A 27,877-nucleotide genomic window follows, 5' to 3' on the forward strand; every position below is an offset into this window, starting at 1 on the left:
TGTCCATTGAGTCGGTGATGCCATCCAACCATCTCATCCTCTGTCATCCCCTTCTCCTCCCACCCTCAATCTTTCCCAGCATCAGGGTCTTTTCTAAAGAGTCAGCTCTTCGCCGTCAAGGCTATGGTTTTTCCAGTAGTCATGTATGGATGTGAGAGTTGGATTCAACCTTCAAGGTCCAGGTCAAATGCCACCTCCCCCAGGAAGCCTCCCAGATGCCTTAGCCTTGGTCAGGGGCGGCCTCTCTTCTCCCATGACCTTTACACTGCACCCAGATTCTAAACGCCTCAGAAGAATCCATGTCGTATTCTCCCTGTTGTTCAGGGGCCCCAACTGGTGAGTGTTTAGGAACAGTCAGTTATTTTTCCTCACTGAGGTACCTCTAGGCTGTATTTCCCCACTGCCTCTCTCAGGGAACAGTGGGCATAAATCCCTGCAGCAACAGCTCTAAAGATCATTGTTCCACATCTGAAACGTGGGTGCTTCCTCACGACCTCCATTTCTATCCCGACCATATAGGAGGAAGGTATAAGCAGATATGGTAGAGGAGACATGCCCAGAGAAAGAGAACTGGGCATGACTGTCTTGACATAAGAGAAGCCATTTTGTGATCTACACCTGGCCAAAATGCTTGTCCTTGAACAGGTCTCAGTAATCGACAGTCTTAAGGGAACTAAGGGAATGTAGGAACAAAGGAAAAGCCCTCAAGAAACAATAGTTCTGATAAAACAGAGTCCTAGTTCATCCTCAAGGGATATATGTAAACAATCTGACAGGGAGTTCTGCCAGAACTAAGGCTTCCACCCAGGTGGAAGATGGGATGATGTTGACCTTCCCTTATCTTCACCTTCCCTTATCTTCAAGGTTTCAATTAACTAAAACTTAGATCCCCTCATCATTAGCCTCAATTCCATGCAGAATTTTCCTCTGCGCAAGCCCCTTCGTGAATATACCTGTATCCTTTCTTATATGCCACAAATAATAAATCCTTCCTTCTCTGAATTTTTGGCTTGGTTGTGTCTTTTGACTTGGCACTGATGAGAGGTGAACCCAGTTTTCCAGTAAGGGGCCAGGTAAATGAAGTAACCCAGGAAAGAAAGGCTGGGCCTGGGTGGACCTGTGTGGTTCTGAGTGGAATGGACTGGAAGGTCATGTGGCTCTGTGGTAGGGAATGGGAGGATGGCAGGTGTGGAGGGATGCTGAAGCTGGATGGCCCCAGGGCTAGGGACAGGAGAGGCCCCCTCCAGCCACTCCTCAATAGCAGCTTCCAGAATCATTCTCCAAAATGCGAAGCTGAGCCTGTCTCTCTCCTGCTTATCCCACAGACGAACCCTCCTGGTTGGAGTCAAGCTCTTTATCAGGGTGACCCATCCCTGCTAGCCTCTCCAGCCCTCTCCTCCAAGCGTCCCTGTCTCCCACTTGGCAGGATCCAGTCCCACTGCACAGCTGCCCTCCCAAGCAAGCCCTTCTCCCACATGCTGTGCTCCCTCCACACACACTGCCCCCTCATCTAGAACATTCTTCCCTAGCCCTGGTCCCCCTATGGCTCTCCAAGTCCTCCACGTCTCCCCTGAAACCACGTGGTCCACCCAGGAGGCTGGGACTCCTCCCCTGTGCTCCCAGTTCCTTTGTGTGTCTTGATCCATCAGGCTCCACCTTGCAGGCCCTGCTATTGCCCATCCTTTACAGGCTGTAACCCCACTCCCGCAGCATCAGCTCTAGAACAGCGGCTCCACCTAAGAGATGCTGGAGTCCCTGACAACCCCCATATTCTCCTCTCCTACTATGTCACGGGGGGCTGATGGGTTCCCAGAGCTAGCATGGTACTGGGCACAGAGTGGGGCTCAGTACCGTCATCAATTATCTGTCTCAAGAGGAGTATCATAGGCAATGGGGTCCTTTGCGGCCTAGAGACCAACCTAGAGCTCTTCCTCCTGTCAAAAGCCAGAGCTGAATAAAGTCCCTTTCCTCAAAGACAGCCTGCAGAGGCCACAGAGCCGAGAGAGGCAGCTAAGCTAAGTGCCTCAGAACCCACCCACATCCTTCTCAGGGGTAGACAGCGCATAGCCTGCTGGGCAGAAAGACCCAGGCTCATAAACCAGCCCTGCTGCTGACAGACTCCCGCTCCCTTATCTGAAATGAGGAAGTGATGTTTCCCTCAGAAGAGTGTCACGAAGACTAAATCAGCACACAATTCTAAAGCTGATGGCAAGCAGCACCCTGTGGGACTTCTGGGAATGGAGGACTTTATGCTCATCATTTCTTATAGGCCAGACCCAGGCTCCATGACCTTCTCTTGGTTCCAACTGTCAGAACAGTTGCTAATGGAGGAAAGAGCAGCAACAAAACCACCTGAGGCAAGATTAAAGGGACCACAGAAGCTTATCAAGATAAGGAGACCACCTAAGACCCTTTTGTTGTTCAGTTGCTCAGCAGTATCCGACTCCTTGTGACCCCATGAACTGCAGCATGCCAGGCTTCCCTGTCCTTCACCATCACTGTGTCCATTGAGTTGGTGATGCCATCCAACCCGTCTCATCCTCTGTTGTCTCCTTCTCCTGCCTTCAATCTTTCCCAACATTAGAGTCTTTTCCAATGAGTCGGCTCTTCGCCGACAGGTGGCCAAAGTATTGGGGCTTCAACTTCAGCATCAGTCCTTCCAATGAATATTCAGGGTTGATTTCCTTTAGGATTGACTGGTTTGATCTCCTTACTGTCCAAGAGACTCTCAGGAGTCTTCTCTAGCACCACAGTTTGAAAGCATCGATTCTTCGGCACTCACCTTTCTTTATGGTCCTACTCTCACATCTGTACGTGACTACTAGAAATACTATAGCTTTGACTATATGGACCTTTGTCCTGCACACACCCTAATCTTGCCAGCAACCTCACCCTTTTGAAACTTGCAGAAGAAGAAATGAAGACTGTTGCTGCGATGATCCTTATCACATACCCTGCCTGACTATGTAACCTCTCTTGACTCATCAGGGAGGGAGACACAGTTCTTGAGATCTGTGATTTCAAGATCCGCCTTTGCCAGGCAAAGTAATAAAGCCACTCTTTCCTTCTCCTCCATAACTCTGTCTCCATATTTTTGTTTGGCATGGTGCACAGAGAGCCAAGATTTTGGCAACAAAATGAGGGCTGTTTGTACGTGGAGAGCCTAGTCAATTGTAAGAGCTAATTTCTAGATTTTTCTTTCAAAAAAGAGATTTGTCTAGTGTTAGATATTGTAACCAAAAAAAGTGACCATCTCACTGTAAATGGAGTCTGCACACTACCCTCTCCAACATCACCTTTACTCTTATTGTCAAGTTTGGCAGCACCTTGCTGTCCTTGTGGGCCTCCATCTCCAAGCACAGATGACCACCCCTTTCTTCTCTAAGTGACCCTTCTATTGGCTCCCTGTAACTTCGCCACCTCTTGTCATTCTATCCCACAACACTTAACTGATTTCTCTTCCCCTACCATCCCTAAAGTCTGTAGTCTCCAAAAGTCTGCCTATACCCCCTTCTCTCTTTGCTTTGAGCAGGAAATGATGCTCACAGCTTTGTGTTTTGTCCAGAGTCCTAGACCTCTACATCCAATTCCTTTTTGGGCAGCTCTTAAGAGATGATCCAGAGGAGGCCTGAACAAAATTCCCTCCCGAGCTTCTCCTTACTTCCCAGATTCCCTGAATCTGCCCACCTGGGCATCCTTCTAGTCACTCCTACACACACAAACACACACACACACACACACACACACACACACACTTGAGTAACCAGGGGCCCTACTGGATTTCTCTGTGCACCTCTGTAAGCCCCAAACCCCATGCACATGACAGGTGATTCTTGGACAGATTTAAATTCTAGGGTCCCTGAAATAGGAACAATCTCTAACTGCCTTCCTATACCAGGGACCATAGGACACCCTCTGTGCCAGGCAGTGACTCAGTCCCTCCTCTATGGACTCAGGAGTGGCCTGTAGAAACCCAGGTGAGCATGCCAGTCCTATCAATTTCAATCCCAGGTAGATAATCTATCTGGGATAGATGCAAAATTCATATTCCTCTGGCAGATCTAATCTGTTCCTGTCACTCACCCCTGCCTGAACTTCGTGACTCCCTGGAACAGGGCAGGAAGAAGGAAGGACCAACTAGGTGCCTCCTTTTATGCAGGGGAAGAAAACCTCCAGATCTTCAGGAAAGCAAGGTCAAGCTGGGTCCAGATCCCTAGTCCCCCAACTCTCAGGCTGGAGCAGACAGGCAGCAGGTTGCTGAGGGGGAGGGCGGTGGTGGGCTCCATCTAACATCTACTGCTGTCTCTTACTGTGCTCAAAGGTCATTTTGGAGGTGGCAGGATTTTCTGCTTGACCTGTTAAGATCCTGGGGGAGAGAGAAGAGGAGGAGCACAGGAAGGTAGGCGGGGCCTCCAAAGCTGTCTTTTGGGACATTCCAGGCCTGCAGGATCTGTCCTGCCAGGGGGAGAATTAGGTGTTGTTAAGTCTCCTACCTCCCACCTGATCCAAGCTCTCAGAGCCTCAGGAGACACTACCCTTCAAGGGGTATTCTCCCCAGAGGGTCATCATGGCCAACAAGAAGGGGTGCTGGAAGTGGGCTATTGTCGGCGGTGTCAGTGTGGCTGTGGTATTCGCCATCGCAATGGTCCTGGGCTTCTCGCTGCAGAAGCGCACCATCTTGCCAGGTAGGAGCACCCAGGCATGCCATCTGGTTGGCTTCCTCCATCTCTCGCTCTTTGCCCCCATAAAGTTCTGTCCCCGTCAACAACCTTGATGGCCTCCTCTCTCTTCCCTGTTGTTCAGTTGCTAGGTCATGTCCGACTTTTTGTGACCCCCATGGACTGTAGCACTCCAGGCTTTCTTGTCTTTAACCATCACCATGTCCATTGAGTTGGTGATGCCATCCAACCATCTAATCCTCTCTGACATCCCCTTCTCTTCCTGCCCTCAATCTTTCCCAGCATCAGAGTTTTCTAGTGAGTCTGCTCTTCTCATCAGGTGGACAAAGTATAGGAGTTTCAGCTTCAGCATCAGCCCTTTCAATGAGTATTCAAGGTTGGTTTCCTTCAGGATTGACTACCAAGACTTATCCTCCATCCACAGCTCTACTTGCCCCTCCTATCACCAATCCCACCAAGATTTGATCTCCAACAGACAGTCTCATTAACTTTGTTTCCCTTCCTCCTTTACCAGGCTTCAGCTATCCTTCCATGCTTCTGGATGAACACTTCTTCTTGGAGGGTCATGCAGACATCACACTCCGTGGACTGAGCTGAACTTACCCTCACCCCCCTGCACCTTCTCCTGATGAAGGGCCCTCCACCCACATGGGGACCTGGGAGCAGCCTCTTCTCCTTCTGCCTCATACCTGTGCCTCAAGGCTTCTTCCTTCCCAAGCTCTATCTCCATTCCCTGCTCACCCTGACCTCTCAGCTCCCCCCCTCCTGCTGGACCCCTGCCTCAGCCCACCCCTTCCCACACAGTCTCTGCCACCAGCCTGCTCTCGCCAACCCATGCTCGCCCTGCCACTAAGGAGAACTTTCTAAACACAAACTTGTTCACTATCTCCAGCATATATCCCATGCTTTTTTGCTGGCACCCAGGGAATACCAGACCACCTTACCTGCCTCCTGAGAAACGTGTATGCAGGTCAAGAAGCTACAGTTAAAACTGGCCATGGACAGACAAACAGACTGGTTACAAATCGGGAAAGGAGTACGTCAAGGCTGTATATTGTCACCCTGCTTATTTAACTTATATGCAGAGTACATCATGAGAAACGCTGGGCTGGATGAAGCACAAGCTAGAATCAAGATTGCCGGGAGAAATATCAATAACCTCAGATATGCAGATGACACCACCCTTATGGCAGAAAGTGAAGAAGAACTAAAGAGCCTCTTGATGAAAGTGAAAGAGGAGAGTGAAAAAGCTGGCTCAAAGCTCAACATTCAGAAAACTAAGATCATGGCATCTGGTCCCATCACTTCATGGGAAATAGATGGGGAAACAGTGGAAACAGTGGCTGACTTTATTTTGGGGGGCTCCAAAATCACTGTAGATGGTGATTGCAGCCATGAAATTAAAAGACACTTACTCCTTGGAAGGAAAGTTATGACCAACCCAGACAGCATGTTAAAAAGCAAAAACATTACTTTGTCAACAAAGGTCCATCTAGTCAAGGCTATGGTTTTTCCAGTGGTCATGTATGGATGTGAGAATTGGACTATAAAGAAAGCTGAGTGCCAAAGAATTGATGCTTTTGAACTGTGGTGTTGGAGAAGACTCTTGAGAGTCCGTTGGACTACAAGGAGATCCAACCAGTCCATCCTAAAGGAAGTCAGTCCTGAATATTCATTGGAAGGACCGATGCTAAAGCTGAAGCTCCAATACTTTGGCAACCTGATGCGAAGAACTGACTCACTGGAAAAGACCCTGATGCTGAGAAAGATTGAAGGCAGGAAGAGAAGGGGATCACAGAGAATGAGATGGTTGGATGGCATCACCAACTCGATGGACATGAGTCTGAGCAAGTTCCAAGAGTTAGTGATAGATAGGGAAGCCTGGCATGCTGCAATCCATGGGGTCACAAAGAGTCGGACACAACTGAGTGACTGACTGAACTGTGGGTCATTTATAACTGGATCACAGGCCTCTTTTCCAATCTTGTCCTATCCCATTTCTCTGTATCTGTACCAGGGCAATGGCCATTCTTTTATGCAATCACACATTTCCTATGGCTAAACCTTTGCTTATACTTTTCTCTCTGTCTGGAATAACCTAGTCCCTTCTTTTGGTCAAATTTACACACCCATCCTTCTATGTTTCCCTTAAATGTTCCCTCATCAGTGAATTTCCTAATGTCCCCAGGCTGGTGCAGAGTATCCTTGTGTTCAGGACCCCACATGTTTCTCTTTCACAGCACTGATGACTCTGGGGTCCACTATCTCTCTACTAGATGTCAGGATGAACATGTCCCTGGGGCCCAGAGAGGGTTAGTAGGATGTACAGACAAGAGTCTTGGGCTGGGGCAAGAACTGATGCTAACAGCCTCCTTGGCCTTGATTCCAGGCTGTGAACAAGATGGGACCTGCCGCTCTGACGCAGACATGCTGGACTATCTGCTAAGCTTGGGTCAGATCAACCAAAGGGATGGCCTGCTGGTCACCTGGTACCACCGTGCCAACAGCAAGGAGCAGATGAAGGCTGCCCTCAGCAGTAAGTCCAGTTGCCAGGATGGGGCAGGCTGGGGCAGAGGTGGAGAAGATGGAGGGAGGGTGGAGGCAGGGCTAAGACAGCATTACCTGTGAGGTAGCATTAGGATGGGTATGGCCACGTTCTTGCCATTATCCCACTTGAGAAAGTGAGGGCTCACTGGTTATGTGACTGGCTCAGGTTGTAGGGAGATGTCTTTGTCCAAGGTCACATCCTGCTCTCCCTCCCAGCCCTTGCCAGGAGAAAACTTGCCTGCTAAGGAGGCCTTTGCTCTCAAATCTGAGGAGCCAGAAGATGTGTTTGAGTTCTAGCACTACCAAAACAAGTGAAAAAGTCTGAGCGAATTGTCTTAATATAACTCCTGAGCCTCTGATCCCCAATGATGATGGCAGCTAATCAGCCACACTCCCTGCGGGGATGCACACACTCAGTCATGTTGGGGCTCCTGGAACCACAAGCAGCCTGTTTTGTGGGTGCCATTCCACAGAAGGAAAATGGGGGCTCAGAAAATTTCAGTGACTTACCGAACTTCACACTAAGGTCACACTGTTTGAAAGTGGCTAAGCCAATATCATGGGTTTCCAAGGTGGTTCGGTGGTAAAGAATCCACCTGCCAATGCAAGAGACACAGGTTTGATCCCTTGGTTGGGAAGATCCCCTGGACAAGGAAATGGGAACCCACTCCCGTATTCTTGCCTGGGAAATCCCATAGACAGAAGAGCCTGGCAGGCCACAGCCCACGGAGTAGCAAGAGTCAGACACGACTTAGCGACTAAACAATAACAACAGCAAGCCAGCATCAGAACCCCCAGTGGTTGGCCCCCATACTCTGAATCACTGCATTATGCCTGGCCCAGTTCAACAGGGGAGAACGCTTTTTCAGCACTGTGGGAAAGCTCATTAAATCATGTTCATGAATGTGCTTGTTAATTCTGAAGCAGTGACTATTTGAGATGAAAAGAAGGGTCCCCAGTTTGAGCATGCTTCAGAAGAGTTTCAGATTCAGTGGTTCTGGGATGGGGCCTGAGAATTTGCATTGCTACTAAGTTTCCAGGTGGCGCTGATGTTGCTGACCCCAAGATCACACCTTGAGAACCACTGCTCTACCCAAACCCCTCAGTTTTAGAAAAGTGAGATCCTGGGTGGGAGAGGGTCTTGTCCAAGGTCACACAGTAGGTCTGAAGCAGAATAAAACCCAGGCTCGAGGCCTCTGACTCTTATCTCCTGCAGAGTCACCAGGGCCTGGGAGTAAGTGACTGGGAAAGGTTTGTTGAATGAATGAATGAGTCCTTAGAAAGACTTCCTGGGGGAGGCAGGCTTGGTGATTAGCAGAGGGGAGGGCATCAGAGGCTGGGTGGAGCCAGTTTGCTGCTGCTTCAGGATTGGGAGGCTAATGGTCAGACTTGGGTGATAAGGAGGAGAGAGAATTCCCTGGCAAGAGGGAGAACTCTTAACTGGGAGATAAGGCCTGAGGGAAGGCAAAGAGGCTCTGCCAGCCCCAGGCTCATCTCAGGTAGGTCCTAGGGCAGCAGATAGGGATCAGGCCCCACCAAGTTATGACCTTGGCCAAGAAGAAAGCTAAGGGCCCCAACCAGGCAGTGCGTAACTGCATGGAGCATGCAGAGGTACCTGTCAGTACAGCCACAGGGGTGGGTAGGACCCAGTTTCCCCCCTGAGGGTCCTGCTAGGTCCCTGGGGTGGGTCTATGGGAGGAGGGTGGCTCCACAGCTGGGGTAGGGATCCTGAGGGGAAGCAATGGTAGGCCAGAGTTAGGCTGGTGAAGTCACACCGGACATCTATGTGGATGGGAGCGGCCAGAGCAAAGGCTTGGGAGGCAGACAGATGTGGGCTCAAATTCTACATTTTACCATTTACCAAAGCAGTGGTTTGGGACAAGTGACTTCACCCATCTGCAGCTCAGTGTTTCCCTCTGCCAAATGTGGACTGGTAGGATGAAACCAGGGCATTTTGGTCATGAAAGAGGTCATTATTAACAATTATGCTGAAACAACAGGAATACAGGAATACACCAGATTATCCCAAGCAAATGGGGACATGTGATCATCCTAGTTGAGTGAGTTACTTGCCAAGTAAAAAAGATGCACAGCTTGAGAGCTGCAAGTGTTCGAGTCCTATTTTGGTCACCACAACTGTTAACTAAAAAGATGCACAATTCAAGAGTTATGAGTTAAGTTTCATCTGGAGTAAAATGAGGACGGCAGCCTGGGAGGCATCACCTCATTTAGCTCTGAGAGTATGCTCCTCATACTGCTCCAAAGAGGTAGTGGGGGAAGGTCAACATAAAAGATTTTGGTGAAGGGGGAGTTCAGTGCAACCAAATGCTTACTTTACAAGAGGTTTTCTCCTAGCCACGAGGATCTGATGTCATCAGGAAGGTATTTAGTGCTTTTATAGATATGAGGAGATGAAAGGAAAAATATCCACCTATCTAAAGACCTGTCAAACCAGGTTCCCCGGAGCAGAGAGTAGCTCACTCCACCCTGAACTCCATCAGCGGGTATTGAAGGGTCACCAGCTGCAGCAGCACTGGATTCAATCTCCACAGAAGCAGAGGGCAAATGCCCTTGTTGTCCAGTCAGCGTCAATGGTCTTGGCAAGTGCCAGTTTAGAGCTGACAGTGCCCCCTTGTGGTCATAAACCAACCATACTTGGTGGTGGTTTCCTCACTAAGTTGTGTCCAACTCTCGCGACCCCATGGACTGTAGCCTGCTAGGCTCCTCTCCTCTGTCCATGGGATTCTCCAGGCAAGAATACTGGAGTGGGTTGCCATTTCCTTCTCCAGGGGATCTTCCTGACCCAGGGATTGAACCCAGGTCTTCTGCATTGCAGGCAGATTCTTTACTGACTGAGCTATGAGGAAACTTGGGAAGGCGTCTCATGACCGTTTTGTCCCGTATTACTAGGAAGGCTCATTCCCGATTCTGAAGGTTTTTGTTGATAGGCCACTCAATGCGCTATTACTGAACTAGGTCTTAATAGTCAAAGATCTCTGTACACCTGTCTTCTAGTTACGGTCCAAAAAAGTAAGATTCCCTCTCATTGCATCTTCCCGTATCTAGAGTTACACTATTATAATCATTGATAACATATCAAGCTACACATTTGATCAACTGCTTCAAGTTTAGTCAACATTATTTTCGTTGGAGGCTCAGTCATCCACTTGGTAATACAAGAAACAATGATCTTGTAAAACAGGCAAAATACAAATAATACAACTAACAACATTAGCAGAATTATAAATAAATATTTCAGCCTTGAGCCTCCTGCACCAAATCATTTTTTTTTCTTTTCCAAACCAGTTTTTTAAAAGATCGTCAAGAATAGGGAATGGATCACTTAAGGCAGAAATCTGATTTTTCATGTGGTTCATCAAATGTGTTACATTAAAGGATTCATCAGATATGAAAACACAGCATTCAGTTTGAATTATGGCACAGGTACCTCCCTGAGATGCTGCAATGATGTCAACACCCATGGGTTTTGTAGTACCACCTTTCTCATCATTGAGACCTCAGAGTTCAATAGGCTAATAGCTTGGTTACTATCATTTGAAGTTTGTTGAGTGAAAGTTGTTAAGGCTTCAATATGATCAATTACACCCTCCAATCCCACTGAAGTCATGAAAAATAGCTGCTAAAGGATCGTACCAGTAGAATACAGATGTCTTGACTCATTGAGCTTGCATCAATGTTAGATTAGCTTGAGTTACCTCTAATTTGTTATGTATATGACCTTGAGTTCATGGTAATCCCAGGCTACACCTTCCCATCCATTCCAGATGCCAAGGCCATTAATTAGAACCACAAATCCTCCGAGTTCCATATCACTTACTCTCTCTAAGGGTAATAGTAGGCATAATTCATAAGGCACCCAGCCCAGTTTCATAATATTACTAGGTTGATTATTCTTAGAGGAGCTTTTAAACTTAAGTGACCATAGCGTGGTGTTAACCATATAGATCCATCCCATAATTGAGCGAGTTTTCCTTTTAGTAGACAAGAGGTTACAATTTTTGATTGAGACTTAGCTTGCCATTCTAATTGGACTTTGAGTGACCCTAAGAGAAAACTTAAATCTATGGCCAGAGTCAGAGCAGGTATTATTAATTGGCCAGGTGAGAGGATCCCATCTAGTAGTATCATGAATAGACAGAAGAGGACTAAATTATTTTCTAAAATAAATTTGCTAGGGGGTATCCAATCAGAGCCCTGGAGGGGAAAAATCCACCAAGGTAATCCAGAAGTATTAGACACAGGTAATTGGCCACAAACCCAACAGTTGGATTGAGTTTTAAACTAGCATAGAATCATGTCCATGATAGAAAACATTTGATTTATAGGCAAAGGTCCAAGAAGTCATGAAAACATTATAACTGACCATATGAATCAGGTCCAGCATCTAGGGCAAGCTGTCTACTTCTAGTGTCATTTTCTTTTTGTCCTAGCGTACTGCAGCTTCCTCTGATAAAAAAGTCCTTCCATCCAGGTAGGAGACAGTTCCTTAAATTATGCCTTTTTCTGGTCTTGGTTGCAGGCCTTGAGGCATCTGATCTTCACTCAAAGATAGATTACTGAGATAAGCTTCAGAAACTAATTTAGAGTGTCCTTTAAAAATTCAGTTAAATTTTACACTAATACAGTATAATCGCAAAGAACTATCAGGAAATGAGTCTTAGTAGATACAGACCTCCATTAACAAATTGGGATTTAACAATCATTGAAACATCTTTTTCTCCCTAAATTTACCTTTGTTTTTACCAAATATAACCGATTTAAGACTAGTTTGTTTGTGAAATAGGTGTGGTGTCAATAAATTTGGCCTGATGATTTATGTAACCATAATTGACCATTGGCTTTTTGGCTTTGCCGAAGTTTTTATAGCATCTCAGACTGAACTTTTAAAATAAAACCTTTCAGAGATAGGAAAGTCACACTGAAGGCTGATCACAGATTTCACCTTTCACCTAACAGACCTAGGTGGATTCCTCCCTTCTCAAGGTCTCCAAAATTCCTTGAGATTTTTGTAGCTGTTAGTGACATAACTTTCCTAACTTATCTGATAAAGTTACTAGAAGCAGAGTTTCCAATTTCTGGAGGGGTCAGATAGAGAGAAATAATAAATGTTTCAATTTGTTTCTAAAGTATAATTTTACCAAATTGTTGTCATAATTAATTTGAAGGGAAGGTTTTTCTTACACCTGGAAAACACAGATTCAAACCAGTAATTTTTCATATAGAAACCAGAAAAGCTATTAGCATGCTTGCCAGTTCATTCAGTCCTTTTGCTAACCTTTGTGAAGTCACCAGGTTTTTCATTAGAATCCTTTAATTACTTACCCAGTTCAGAAACTTGTATTTATCCAAAAGTCCTTTTTACAAATCTTCTTGAAGAGGAAGCATTTTTGTGAAACTTGGTTAAGTGCTGTGACAACACTTTAAAATAGTAGCTAGAATTATGACTGATAACATTTACCAAGATATATCAGAACTTTAGGAACTCCATATAGTTTCTAATAAAGCTAAACTAGTAACATTTACCATACAATATAACCCGAGATTTATTACTCACTTAACAATACTTTCCATGTGATTTTGCATTCAATATGAATCTAGTGTAACATTTTTCTTTGGGATGTTTCAGGGGCCCTCTGAAGCATCCCAAAGTTAGCTAGAAGCCAAAAGTGCTTCATTAGAATTATTTAGGAAGTTTTGTCAACAAATATGAAAAAGGCTTAAAACATTCAGTCAAGTAGGATTATAGGTCACTGTGAAACAATAACTATTCTACAATGAAGGATTTCAGAACAGATCATTTAAGACATAAAGAAACTTAAATCTATTACCAAGGCTATTCAAAATAGAGAAAAGCTAAATTCAAGCTTTTGTACCAGCTTACTTTTAACTTCATTTAAAAGTAAACTTAATTAAATTTATTTTAAACTTAGTCAGTCCTAACCACGCACAAAATTCTTTTCTCGGGGTCTGCTTTCCACAAATCTTCTTATCACTTTCTGTACCCAATACTTTGTTCTCCCATCCTGAAACAGCCACCTGTAAGTCAGACCTACTTGCTTTTCCCTTCATAAAATGCAATTCTATTCCTCATACCTTCTTCACTGAAAACACACATCCTACTTTCCTTAAGCAACCAAGAAATGACCTTTATATTAGCATTCTGTAGATTGGTGAGCAAAAATACCAGTGATAATTTCCAAAACCCTTTTCTTTCTTAGAGAGAACATTTTAGGAAGACACCAAACATTATTCCAGAGAAGGCAATGGCATCCCACTCCAGTCCTCTTGCCTGGAAAATCCCATGGACAGAGGAGCCTGGAGGGTTGCAGTCCATGGGGTCACTAAGAGTTGGACACGACTGAGGTGACTTAGCATAGCATAGCATAAATATTACTCATTAATAGTCCCAAATCTCTTTAGTTTTTCTGTAGGAGGAAACTAGTGTTCAGTGATAAATGCTTCAAAATCTTATTTTATTTGGAAATGACCTAGCTATTCAATAGACTCCCATCACTTAGTTTAGTACAGCCCTTAGAATTTTAAGTTACCCCAATCTAGAGAGTATTTTAGACAGACATTCCTAAAGCATAATTATTCATAATAGAGTTTATCTAAAAGTTCACCTCATTTACATTTTTTAGAAGTTTTTTCACTTGAGGAATTTTCCTTGCTGACAAAATTGTAACAGATATAATAATATTTAACTTACGTTAAACCGAGACACAATGAAAACACTCTGCTTAATGTTAATGTTAGTGACTCTTAGACATGTATATATTAGTTAGATTAACAAACAAACATTAATGCCAGGTATTTAATACTCAATATGCCAGCAAATTTGGAAAACTCAGCAGTGGCCACAGGACTGGAAAAGGTCAGTTTTCATTCTAATCCCAAAGAAAGACAATACCAAAGAACGTTCAAACTACCACACAATTGCACTCATCTCACACGCTATCAAAGTAATGCTCAAAAGTCTCCAAGCCAGGCTTCAACAATACGTGAACCGTGAACTTCCAGATGTTCAAGTTGGATTTAGAAAAGGCAGAGGAACCAGAGAATAAGGTGCCAACATCCGTTGGATCATTGAAAAAGCAAGAGACTTCCAGAAAAATGTCTACTTCTGCTTTATTAACTACACCAAAGCCTTTGACTGTGTGGATCACAATAAACTGGAAAATTCTTCAAGAGATGGGAATACCAGACTACCTGACCTGACTCCTGAGAAATCTGTATGCAGGTCAAGAAGCAACAGTTAGAACTGGACATGGGACAACAGACTGGTTCCAAATAGGAAAAGGAGTACGTCAAGGCTGTATATTGTCACCCTGCTTATGTAACTTATATGCAGAATACATCTTGTGAAATGCTGGGCTGGATAAAGCACAAGCTGACATCAAGATTGCTGGGAGAAATATCAATAACCTCAGATATGCAGATGACACCACCCTTATGGCAGAAAGTGAAGAAGAACTAAAGAGCCTCTTGATGAAAGTGAAAGAGGAGAGTGAAAAAGTTGGCTTAAAACTCAACATTCAGAAAACTAAGATCATGGCAACCAGTCCCATCACTTCTTGGCAAATAGATGGGGAAACAGTGGAAACAGCAGCTGACTTTATTTTTGGGGGCTCCAAAATCACTGCAGATGGTGACTGCAGCCATGAAATTAAAAGACGCTTACTCCTTGGAAGAAAAGCTATGACCAACCTAGACAGCATATTAAAAAGCAGAGACATTACTTTGTCAACAAAGGTCCGTCAGGTCAAAGCTATGGTTTTTCCAGTAGTCATGTATGGATGTGAGAGTTGGACTATAAAGAAAGCTGAGTGCTGAAGAATTGATGCTTTTGAACTGTGGTGTTGGAGAAGACTCTTGAGAGTCCCTTGGACTGCAAGGAGATCAAGCCAGTCAATCCTAAAGGAAATCAATCCTGAATATTCATTGGAAGGATTGATGCTGAAGCTGAAGCTCCAAAACTTTGGCCACCTGATGCGAAGAGCCAACTCGTTACAAAAGACCCTGATGCTGGGAAAGATTGAAGGCAGGAGGAGAAGGGGATGACAGAGGACAAGATGGTTGGATGGCATCACCGACTCAGTGGACATGAGTTTGAGCAAGCTCTGGGAGATGGTGAAGGAGAGGAAAGCCTGGCATGCTGCAGTCCATGGGGTTGCAGAGTCAGACACTAATGAGTGACTTAACAACAACAAATAAGTTATCTAGAGAACTCTGGTCTCAAGGCCTAGGAGGAGTTATTTCCTCAGGGCAAGAATTCTTAAAGAGATTTTTTTTTTTTTTCAAGCTGTCTCTGAAGTCTAAAGAATATTTTTACCACACTGTCAAAAATCGTCTTTATTTTTCTGTGATCATAGTTTTATAGCCAGAATTTAGACCTGATAGTGCTCAAATTGGCCCTGATAATAAGGGCAGATTGGTCTCAACAGGGATTGTTCTTCTGGGGAAGCGGGGGTGGGGGTGGGGGTGGGTGGGGGGGGGTCTTAGTTTGCTTAGCCCCAGGCTGTTGATTATAGGAGAAAAGTCCTGGACATAAGGGAACTTCAGTCCATTTCCCTATCCTGTGTCAATAAAGAGCTGATATTTTTAGGTCATTTTTCTTGTCATTGGATCATAGCTATAGGTTGACCCATCACTTGAAATTTTTTTCCAAGGGGTTCCCAGGTGGAGTGTAGAACCTTAGAGGAAGAACTTTCCATATAAGCTCAATCAGTTTGTACCAGATGTCTGCATGCTTAAACCAAACCAGAACCTCACCAGCCGGGAGTCACACTCCAAATAAAAGAAGGCAAAAGGATGCCCAAAAATCAAAAGCCAAGTGGTAAGAGTGCCCTCAAAAGATGGCAAAGTGATTGCCCAAAAATCAAAAGTCAAATGGCATAAACGCCAAACGTGACTTCCCAGTCCCACTAGACCTGTGACCTGGCAAAGTCAGTGCTAGCAGCCTTTTTTAGTTCTGATATAGTTTCAAGCAATTACTTGTTGGTTTCCTGCAAAGAAGTTACTCTATAGTTTCCTTTCTTAGACACTTCTAGATACCAAGCAAAGTAGTATGGCCGGGCTTTTCTAATCGTGGGCACAAAAATACCAATTTTGGAATATGAAAAGAGCCCCAATTTGGCCATTTTAGGTTGAGAACTCTTTTAGTATAATGTCCCCAATTAACTATGTCCTTGCAAATACCAGCTCCATACATATTGTACATGAATCTGGCTGGAATGTTAGTCAGAGGTTGGCTTTCTGACACCCCTCTGTTTCTGTGTTTGAGATTCTGTTTCCCACTTTAAGCTGAATTTGTCAGGGATAAAAATCACTAGTGAAATTGTGTGGTGGGCCTGTGTGCTGCTTGTGAGCTGAACTTCTCCAGGAGTCACCTCAGAGTCATTTTAGCTCCTTTTATGTGCCTTAGATTCTCCCTCCAGCACTCTAAGATGGCTGCTCAGGTCGCTGAATGGCCAGTTCTTATGTGTGACCCCAAAACGAGCAAGCATTTTAATTAATAAGTGAGTTTCCCTATGGGACCACTGTACTGTACGAGGACTAGGCCTTCACCACTCCCATAAATTTCTCAGTCACCTGAGAAAACCATAGCTGGCCAGTAGAAGCCTTGTCCCTTTTCTTCAGAGCAAAGCTCTCATATATTCTCACTTTTACCCTGACAAGTTCTATCCAGTTCCAGTTCAGTCCCCCAGTCGTGTCCGACTCTTCACGACCCCATGAACCACAGCACGCCAGGCCTCCCTGTCCATCACCAACTCCCGGAGTCCACCCAAACCCATGTCCATCGAGTTGGTGATGCCATCCAGCCATCTCATCCTCTGTCGCCCCCTTCTCCTCCCGCCCTCAATCTTTCCCAGCATCAGGGGTTTTTCAAATGAGTCAGCTCTTTGTATCAGGTGGTCAAAGTATTGGAGTTTCAGCTTCAACATCAGTCCTTTCAATGAACATTCCAATGAACATTCAGTGAAACACAACATTTTTTTTTAATTTTCATTTTTTTAATACAACATAATTTGTGTCCATGTGCTGTTAAAGCCCAGAGAGATTCATCCCTATTTTGCCAGTGAGGACACCAGGGAGTCTGGAGCACTGGGCCAGAGATATAATATGAGGATGAAATGGGACAGTGCAAAGTGCCTGAATCAGTGCTGGGGACAGCCTGGCACTCAGCTTCCTCTTCCTTCTGGAAATCCAGACACCTAGGGTTTAGAAAAATTTGTAAAAATTCTCTGCAACTTTGTGCAAGCTCTTTTACTTTTCTGGACCTGGGCTGGTTGAACTTAACTTTTTTCTCTTTTGACTGCACTGTGAGACCTGTGGGCTCTCAGTTCCTCAACCAGGAATCAAACCTATACCATCTGCACTGGGAAGACAGAGTCTTAGCCACTGGACCGCCAGGGAAGCCCCTGATCTCAGCTTTTTCTATCATTCATTTATTCAGTCTTTTCAGTTCAGTTCAGTTCAGTTCAGTCGCTCAGTCATGTCCAACTCTTTGCAACTCAATGAACCACAGTACGCCAGGCCTCCCTGTCCATCACCAACTCCCGGAGTCTACCCAAACTCATGTCCATCGAGTAGGTGATGCCATCCAACCATCTCATCCTCTGTCGTCCCCTTCTCCTCCTGCCCTCAATCTTTCCCAGCATCAACATCTTTTCGAATGAGTCAGCTCTTCACATCAGGTGGCCAAAGTACTGGAGTTTCAGCTTCATCATCAGACCTTACAATGAACACCCAGGACTGATCTCCTTTAGGATGGACCGGTTGGATCTCCTTGTAGTCCAAGGGACTCTCAAGAGTCTTCTCCAATACCACAGTTCAAAAGCATCAATTCTTTGGCACTCAGCTTTCTTAATAGTCCAACTCTCACATCCGTACATGACTACTGGAAAAACCATAACCTTGACTAGACGGACCTTTGTTGACAAAGTAATGTCTCTGCTTTTTAATATGCTGTCTAGGTTGGTCATAACTTTCCTTCCAAGAAGTAAGTGTCTTAATTTCATGGCTGCAATCAGCATCTACAGTGATTTTGGAGGCCCCAAAAATAAACCCAGCCACTGTTTCCATTGTTTCCCCATTTATTTGCCAAGAAGTGATGGGACTGGTTGCCATGATCTTAGTTTTCTGAACGTTGAGCTTTAAGCCGACTTTTTCACTCTCCTCTTTCACTTTCATCAAGAGGCTCTTTAGTTCTTCTTCACTTTCTGTCATAAGGGTGGTGTCATCTGCATATCTGAGGTTATTGATATTTCTCCCAGCAATCTTGATTCCAGCTTGTGCTTCATCCAGCCTAGTATTTCTCATAATGTACTCTGCATATAAGTTAAATAAGCAGGGTGACAATATACAGCCTTGACATACTCCTTTTCCTATTTGGAACCAGTCTGTTGTTCCATATCCAGTTCTAACTTTTGCTTCCTGACCTGCAGAATGTGGTCCACTGGAGAAGGGAATGGCAAACCATTTCAGTATTCTTGCCTTGAGAACCCCATGAATAGTATGAAAAGGCAAAAAGATAGGACACTGAAAGATGAACTCCCCAAGTCGGTAGATGCCCAATGTGCTATTGGAGATCAATGGAGAAATAACTTCAGAAAGAATGAAGGGATGGAGCCAAAGCAAAAACAACATCCAGTTGTGGATGCAGCTGGTGATAGAAATAAGGTCTGATGCTGTAAAGAGCATAGGAACCTGGAATGTTACGTCCATGAATCAAGGCAAATTGGAAGTGGTCGAACAGGAGATGGCAAGAGTGAACGTCAACATTCTAGGAATCAGAGAACTAAAATGGACTAGAATGGGTGAATTTAACTCAGATGACCATTATATCTACTGTTGTGGTCAGGAATCCCTTAGAAGAAATGGAGTAGCCATCATAGTCAGCAAGAGTCTGAAATGCACTACTTGGATGCAATCGCAAAAACGACAGAATGATCTCTGTTTGTTTCCAAGGCAAACCATTCAGTATCACGGTAATCCAAGTCTATGCCCCGACCAGTAAGGCTGAAGAAGCTGAACTTGAATGGTTCTATGAAGACCTACAAGACCTTTTAGAACTAACACCCAAAAAAAGATGTCTTTTTCATTATAGGGGACTGGAATGCAAAAGTAGGAAGGAAACACCTGGAGTAATAGGCAAATTTGGCCTTGGAGTACATAATGAAGCAGGGCAAAGGCTAATAGAGTTTTGCCTAGAGAACGCACTGGTCATAGCAAACACCCTCTTCCAACAACACAAGAGAAGACTCTACACATGGACATCACCAGATGGCCAACACCAAAATCAGGTTGATTATATTCTTTGCAGCCAAAGATGGAGAAGCTCTATACCGTCAGCAAAAACAAGACCAGGAGCGGACTGTGGCTCAGATCATGAACTCCTTATAGCCAAAATCAGACTTAAATTGAAGAAAGTTGGGAAAACCACTAAACCATTCAGGTCTGACCTAAATCAAATCCCTTACGATTATACAGTGGAAGTGAGAAATAGATTTAAGGGACTAGACCTGATAGACAGAGTGCCTGATGACCTATGGACAGAGGTTCATGACATTGTACAGGAGACAGGGATCAAGACCATCCCCAAGAGAAAAAAAGAAATTCAGTCTTTTACCATCCAACAAACATTTCTGAAGCTCCTTTTTTAGGCCTGGTACCATCATAGCACTGGAAATCCAAGTGATGGGCAGCATAGAGCTGGAACCTGCTCCTAGCACTTAGGCTCAGGAAGGATGGTGCTAAATGAGTAGTTACATGGGGGCTGAGCTCTCAAAGGATAAGCTGTCAGCCTGACTTTGACTGGGTGTGTGGTTTAGGGATGGCCTCCTTGATATTTTAAGCCAACACCCACAAATAAGCTGGAGGTGGCCTAGTAAAACTGTCGAGGGAAGAGTGTTGCCATGGCAACAGCCAGATGTAGGAGCCCAGAGATGGGAGACAAGATATTTGAGCCTCGAGGCTCAAAGTGTGGTCTGTGGACCAGCAGTCTGAGCATCACTGGGGAGCCTGGTAGATGTCTTGGGTCCCACCCCAGATCTACTGAGCAGAACTTGCATTTGAACAGTTCCTGGGTGGTTTGTGTGCACACTGATGTTGGAGAAACAGGAATGGCTGGAAGCTGGATATTGAGGGAGACAAGGACTCGAGGTGAGATGCCAAAGTTTGCCAGAGCTGGTCCTACAGGACCTCACAAACTATGGGCAGGCATTTGGATTGGATTCTCAGGACTAAGGGCAGGGCTGTTTTGATTTTTAACAGAAGTGACAGGTATGTGGAACACTCACTCTATTGACTATAAGCTAAATGGACTTGGAGGGGAGCAGGGCTGCAAGTATAAAACAGAAGAGACCCCTCTGATGCCAACTGTCTTCGATGGAGCAGGAGCTCATAGCAACCCCACCCACCCTCCGCTCCACTCCTTGATCAGAGAGCCTGGCCTGCTCTTCCCAGTCTGCTTCTCATTCAAAGTCCTTGACTCGCTTCTGGACTGAACTCTCCCAGTGGGCATCACACAGCCAATGGAGGTGTTAACTGTGTATATTTAAAAGACAAAAATAACAATTCTCAGTGCTGTATGGGTGCCTGGAGATGGACCAGCTTATGTATTTCTGGCAGGAATGTGAGTTAGAGGAATTTTTCTAACAGTACTTTGATAATGTGGGCTCTAAAAATTACCCTGCAGACTTCCCTGGTGATACAGTGATTAAGAATCTACCTGCCAATGCAGGGGACATGAGTTCCATCCCTGGTTCAGGACTAAGCTGATTGCCACACTGAGCCTTCCTGCTGGAACAACTGGAGCCCATGCATCTAGAGCCTGTGCTCCACGACAAGAGAGGCACTGCGGTGAGAAGCCCACACACAGCAATGAAGAGTAGCCCCTGCTGGCCACAACTAGAGAAAGCCCGCTCCCAGCAATGAAGATCCAGCGCAACCAAAAAAATTAATTAATTAAAAAAAAAAAAGACCCAGCATGGCCCTGACTCAGATTCCTCAAGTCACGGTAAAAAATAACCAGAAAGTCAGAACAAAATATACATCATTATCTGTTAGTAACAAAAATTCAGAGACTACTGAGTGTTCCTAAAATTTAGAGTCTCGTGAATGGCAGAGGAGTCGCTAACTGAAACAGGGTGACTGCCCTCAATCAGGGCTTTTGCAACTTTTTTCTTTTTTTCATGAAACAGAAAAGACTGTGAAAATGTATCAAAATTGAAAGAAAAAAATTAAAACTATATGCTGAGTGGTCTCAACTGTGGAAAAACTATACATAGATAAAAATGGAAGAAAATACATCAAAAACTGAACTATGATGGAAATGTGGGTGAATATTTCCCTTTCTGTTTTTCTATTTTTTCCAAATATTCTATAATAAGTGTGTAATACTTTGATGATGAGAAAAATTGCTTTAAAAAGTTTGTCTGTCCAACGGAACAGGTGACGTCATGGTCCTGGAGGCAGACATCACAATAGAAGGGCTCGGCACAGTCAACGAGACAGGAGTTCCCATCATGGCCCACCCCCCAGCCATCTACAGCGACAACACCCTAGAGCAGTGGCTGGAGGCTGTGCTGGCCTCTTCCCAGAAGGGTAAGGACTTCTCTCAGCCCCTTGCCAGCTGCCCACCCCTCTGGTCCTCAGGCCACATGTGCAAGGGTCGCTCCACTAGGAGACAAGTCCAATCCCTATCAGGAGTTGCTCTTTGCCTCAGCTTTCCAGACCACTCTAGAGGCCTGGGCTCAGGGAAGATGGGTGAAACGAGGGTTGTAAAAGTGCAGGGTAAGCTGCAAAAGGCCAAACATGAGCATTCAGGCTCTGAATCCATGGAACTGGATACAACATGCTCAAAGCCAATTCCACCTTCCCCTCCCATGTCTCTTTGCCAGTTACCAAAAGAATCCAGGCACCACCCTGATGCCTCTCCCTCATCCCCTGCATCTACTCAGCTGCTGCATCTGCCAATTCTAACCCTGAAGATTTCCCCGGATCCAGTCCCACTCACATCATCTTTCTCTTGGACCTCCTTCCTCACTGGCTTCCTGCCTCCAAACTCAGCCCCTACCCAGAAAAGTTTTCCAAAATGCCAACTGTCATGTCACTCCCCTGCTTCAACCCTCCATGGCTCCCCATGTCCTCAACAAATTATGATCTCCTTGGCCTGGCTTTCAAAATTCTTCTCTAACTCTTTAGCCTGACTTTGTGCTATTCAGGCTTGGGTGGCTTAGGACTCTCTGAGCCTGCCTGTCCAAGAGTCACAGCCCCTTTTCATGAGATGCTTGACAATACCTGCACCAGCCCCAAGTCCCAAGCCCTTAGCCATCATTTGCTTCCCCCTCCTTGGGGATGAGGGATGGAAGATCACTCCTACACGGGCAAGTCCTTTCTCTCCAGGAGAGCTCCGCCTGTTTGAAGCCTTCTCCACACCCACCCAGAATTCCGTCCCTATCTTCCCTCCCACCCCTGACACGCACACCATACCTGCTCTCTGTCCCAGGAAGCCATGTCTTCTGTTTCCTTCCTCCTTGAGCACAAGGGACCAGTTTCCCAAGCCCTTGGCCCTCTCCCCACAGGCATCAAACTAGACTTCAAGAGCATCAAGGCTGTGGGCCCATCCCTGGACCTCCTTCGGCGGCTGACAGAGGAGGGGAAAGTTCGAAGGCCTGTGTGGATCAATGCCGACATCCAGAGGGGTCCCAATGTGGGCATCTCAATAGAGATCAATGCCACACAGTGAGTGTTTGCCTCTCTGCTCCAGCTGTGTCCAGTCTGTTTCCTTCAACATCTGGTACAGCAGGTCCTCAGGGGACCTTTGCTGAGTTTGCCTCCAGCCACACCAGGTCGTCTGACCTCCGAGCCTTCACACATGCTGTTCCCTCTGCCTTGAATGCCCTTCCACCATTTCCTGGTGAACCAGCCATTACCTGCCCCAGAAACTTCTCTGATGTCCAAGGCTGCTGAGGACCCTCCCTCACACTTTCTCCTAAAAGTCCTGATTTCACAAGGCTTTCACTGTTGGATTACGGGTTTGTCCCCTTACTATAATGTTTATTCCTGGATGGCAAACAGTGACCAGGGCAACCCTTGGCCTGCTACAAAAGTCTAAAGCACTCACTCCTTCCCGGGCCTCCCCCTCCCACCCCTCAGCCACCCCCCAGATCCCAGCACTACCAACAACAGCACTTACATAGCACCAGCTGCATGGTGCACTCAAGTTTACAGTGGCCGCATAAAAGGAGAGACTATATCTGAGTTCATCTTCCCACAGGAGTGCCAGGTTAGGAGCATTTTTTCTTACCATTTTGCAGATAAGAAAGCTGACAATAATTGAGGCTCAATCTGTTGAATGTTTATTATCTGTCACATGCATTGTTTTAAGTAGTCTAGTTATAGAGCACCATTTAACTCTTACAATGAGAATGAGGTAGGTACTATTATTTTCATTTTAGTAATACAGTATATCTTACTGAGGTTAAATGACCTGCCTAAGTCTAATAATTCGCAGAGCGAACATACAAAGCCAGGTCTTTCTGACTCTAACCTCCAGCTCTTTACTGTCCATCTCCATTCATTCATCCATCAAACCATCTTTCCAACCGGTCAGCTAACAATCCATCCATCCAATATTTATCAAGTCTCAAACTGAGGTGCATTTGGTAAGCAGCAGTTTGAAACTGTAGTTAGTGGCCCAAGATAAAAAAATGGTTGATCTTCTTGTAGTGAGGTTACTCAATAATCTGGAGAAGGGGAGAGGGTAACATGATTTGCCTATGAACATTTGTAAGAGTTCAAAATCTGAATGAAATTTTTAAATAATATCTGAAAGTTCAGAGACTCTCACAGCTGACAGAGCCCTGATCCCACACCCAGGGCTTTGAATTGCATCTCCACATCCACATAAGGATGTTTGAGAAGCCCTGTCCTGCCTGAAAGGATGCCATTTTTAAGAACCAAAGAAGTTGGGTGAACTGCTCAAGGTCACAAAGTCAGGACTCAAATCCAGGCCTCCCCAATTCCAAAGTCCATGCTCTATCATGGGACTTTGAGCAACTTGTAACCCACCCTGTTCTTCAGGACTGTGCTCTAATATCTAGATGCAATAGATCCTGCCTCTTCCTAGCACTCTGATGAGAACCCAGGAGATGAAGAAGGGGCTCTAAAAGACCAGCATCTCTGATTCTCTGCAGGTTCCTGGCCTTGGTCCAGGAGAAGTATCCTGAGGCAACCCTGTCTCCAGGCTGGACCACCTTCTACCTGTCCCTTTTCCCAAATGTGACGTACACACGGGCCATGGTGGAGAAGATGCAGGAGCTAGTGGGAGCACTGCCACAGAAAGTGACCTTCCCCGTGCTGGCTGTCATGGCGAGGGCCGCCTGGCCCCACTTCAGCTGGCTGCTGGCCCAATCTGACAGGTGAGAATGCCCAGGCCCCTGCCTCAGCCCCCACTCCCTCCAAACCCACTCCCAGTCCTGATGCCCCAGCAAGATCCCAGATGCTGATGGTTAGAAGGGTCTTCATGATCATCTGGCCCAACCTCTGCTGGTGCTCACATCCTCTATAATGTCCCTGCTTTCTGCTTGTACACCTCTGGGACAGGCAGGTCACTATTACCTGGGGCAGCTTGTCCACTGGAAAGTGTTGCTTTTTTATTATTATTATTATTTTCTGTTTATTTATTTTCGACCACACTACACAGCATGTGGGATCTTAGTTCCCCAACCACTGCAGGCATCCCCTGCAGTGGAAGCACAGTATGACCCACTGGACCACCAGGGAAGTCCCAGAAAGAGTTTATATTGAGACTTGATTTGCCTCCCACAGCCCTCTCCCTTGGGAACCACCCGTTCCCTGAGGGTGCACAAACTGCACCTACAGACTCTGCCCCTAATAGCTCTGTGGGACTGAGGAAGCCCACCCTCCCCTAGCTCTGCACTGCCCCCAGCTGCCCAGCACCACCTTCCTCAGACTTTCCCCACTGGGGTCCACTCTCTTTCCTCTTCATACCTGACCTCTAATCCACCCCCACCACTCCCAGCCCCATGCTCATCTCTTCTGTCTTTGTCTCTTTCCTAAGAGAGGACCCACAAATAGACATTCCAAGTGAAGAGGCAGGCCAGTCCATCTCTCCTCCTTCTCAGCCTCTGCTCTCAGCTACCCAAGGCCTCTGTGGCTTCTTCTGCCCCCAGGAAGGGGGTAGTGCCCACCCCCCCAGCTCAGGTTCACTTCTGAGCATGGGAGAGGGGCGGAGGGCTGCTGGGCCCAGGAAGGCCCTAAGCTGACTCTCTGGACCCCAGGTACACCCTCACAATGTGGCAGTCCGCCTCGGACCCCGTGTCAGTGGACGACCTCCTCTACATCCGGGACAACACCGCCACCCACCAAGTCTACTATGACATCTTTGAGCCTTTCCTGTCGCAGTTCAAGCAGCTCGCCAGTAGGGAGGGGTCTGGGGAGGGTGGGAAAAGGTGTATGTGTATGCATGCTCAGTTGTGTCTGACTCTTTGAGATCCCATGGACTGTAGTCCACCAGGCTCCTCTGGCCATGGGATTTTCCAGGCAAGAATACTGGAGTGGGTTGCCATTTCCCCCTCCAGGGGAGAAAAAAGGTAATGGAGTGGATTCTGCCCACAAAAGCACTGAGCTAGGTGGGGCAGAGCATTGGAAAGGGAAAATCGTACATGAGATAAGAGGAAGGAATCATTTGAAGCATCCATTGTATGCCAGACCCTGGGATGGAATGCTAAGCTCCATAGATCCGTGGAGCCAGGGATTCCATTTTACAGATAGATAAACTGAGGTTCAGAACAGTTATATAATTTATACAAAGTATTTCAGCTTGAACATGGCACAGCTCCTACTGGAAACAGCGAATTCCAAACCCCAGATGCTTCCCCTTGCAATACCGTTCTCTGAGGGTTGCTCTAGCATTTCAGAGAATGGCTTCTCCACTGTACCTGCTAATCAATGATGCTTGTTCCTTTGTCCAAAGCCCCTGTTCCCTTGACTCCAAACCTAGGAGAGCCTACAATCAGGCCATCTCAAGGGGACCCATCAGACCCAACATTCCTGCTCTGGGAGCCATCTAGGTGAGGGGGAGGAATGCCAGCTTTGGGGCCTGACTGATTTGGCTCCATCAGGTTCCAATCCCAGCAACCCTGCCCACTGGCTGTAGGACCTTGGGCAAGTCACCTGTCATCTACAAAACATGGAACTCCAGCTCCCTGGAAGTTTTCTGTGAGGTTAGAGAGGACTCATGGTGCACAGAAGGCCTCGTGACCGGTGGCCTCTTCATCTTGGCAATCTGACCCACAGTGAATACCTCACGGAAGCAAAGCTACTACACCGGGGGCAGCCTGATCCCTGCTCTCCAGCACCCTGGGGATGAGGGTCTGAGCGTGGAGTGGCTGGTTCCTGACATCCAGGGCAATGGAAGCACAGCAATAGTGCAGCTCCCAGGTAAGGTCGGCCTGCAGCCCCTGTGGTCCTAGCTCAACTGCAAGGGTTACCTCGGGGAAGCTACCTCAGGTCTCTGTTACCATAGCATCATGGCTGCAAGGTGGGGAAGCAGCGTTGTCCAAAGTGCGGGGCTCCTGGCATTCGAACCTGTGAGGCTTCAGTCACATGGTGCTGCAAGAGAGGCGGGCACAGGCCTCAGAGCTGAGCTAGTGGCTCATTGGGCCATTCTGATGAGCCCCAGGCACATTCACAAAGTAGCCCTTCCACCTGGAACCCAGATCCAATCAACAGACCCCATTACCTCCTGCTGTCCCTTTAACTTCAGCAAGGGCCTCTGACACCCCATGACAACCCTAACCCCAGACACTGTTGCCTCCACTGCCTCTTCCAGACCGAGAAGGCATGATCCTGCTGGACGTGGGCCTCCAGAAGCCTGCAGCTGGGGACCCCGTGCCCATCGTCCGCACCCCAGATGGCCGTGCCCTGACACTGGAGTCCTGCCTGCAGCAGCTGGCCACGCACCCTGGACGCTGGGGGGTCCACATGCACATAGCAGAGCCTAGCGCCCTGCGGCCATCCCTGGCCACGCTGGCCACCCTCTCCGCCCTTGGCCACCTGTCTAGGCCTGTGTGGGTCGAGGCCACAGTCTCCCACGGGAGTTTCACGGTCCCTGGCTATGTGACTGGCAGGGAGTTGCTTACAGCTGTGGCCGAGGTGTTCCCCCACGTGACAGTGGCACCAGGCTGGCCCGAGGAAGTGCTGGGCAGTGGCTACAGGGAACAGCTGCTCACAGATATGCTGGAGCTGTGCCAGGGCCTCTGGCAACCCGTGTCCTTCCAGCTGCAGGCTGGGCCTCTGGGCCAGAGCCCCGCTGGAGTCGTGGCCCGGCTGCTGGCAGCCTCCCCCAGGGCCACGGTCACGGTGGAACACAGCCCTGGCCAGGGCCACTATGCATCTCTGCAGGCAGTGCTGCTGGCAGCCAGGACTGTGGAGAAGACTCGAGTCTACTACAGGCTACCCGAGAGCTACCGCCAAGACTTGCAGGCGGATGTTGGCAGACACTGAGCACCCAGGGGTGCTGGCCTGGTGGACCCCAGCTTCCCACAGGGGAGGCAGGAAGGAATAAATGCCTCTGCTTCCTCAGTGCACTGCACATGTGT

General features: G+C 46.7%; 1 protein-coding gene across 1 annotated transcript; it reads left to right on the forward strand.

Moving 5' to 3' along the window:
* Nucleotides 1-4,567: 4,567 nt before the first annotated feature.
* On the forward strand, nt 4,568-27,860 carry LOC145505289 (protein FAM151A-like). Its single transcript, XM_081487016.1, has 8 exons — nt 4,568-4,685; nt 7,069-7,215; nt 21,702-21,854; nt 22,835-22,994; nt 24,449-24,673; nt 25,556-25,695; nt 26,574-26,717; nt 27,109-27,860. The coding sequence occupies exons 1-8, from the start codon at nt 4,568-4,570 to the stop codon at nt 27,780-27,782; spliced, it is 1,761 nt and encodes a 586-aa protein (XP_081343142.1). The 3' UTR covers nt 27,783-27,860.
* The last annotated feature ends 17 nt before the right edge of the window (nt 27,861-27,877 follow it).

The sequence above is a fragment of the Giraffa tippelskirchi genome, chromosome 5 (genome assembly GCF_054371585.1).
Source record: "Giraffa tippelskirchi isolate mGirTip1 chromosome 5, T2T-mGirTip1v1.2.pri, whole genome shotgun sequence".
Taxonomy (NCBI): Eukaryota; Metazoa; Chordata; class Mammalia; order Artiodactyla; family Giraffidae; genus Giraffa; species Giraffa tippelskirchi.

Coding starts and splice junctions, on each gene's coding strand:
- LOC145505289 (XM_081487016.1), top strand. CDS start 4,568: ATGGCCAACAAGAAGGGGTGCTGGAAGTGGGCTATTGTCGGCGGTGTC. Junction 7,216..21,701: donor GATGAAGGCTGCCCTCAGCA/GTAAGTCCAGTT, acceptor CCAACGGAACAG/GTGACGTCATGGTCCTGGAG. Junction 26,718..27,108: donor AGCAATAGTGCAGCTCCCAG/GTAAGGTCGGCC, acceptor TGCCTCTTCCAG/ACCGAGAAGGCATGATCCTG.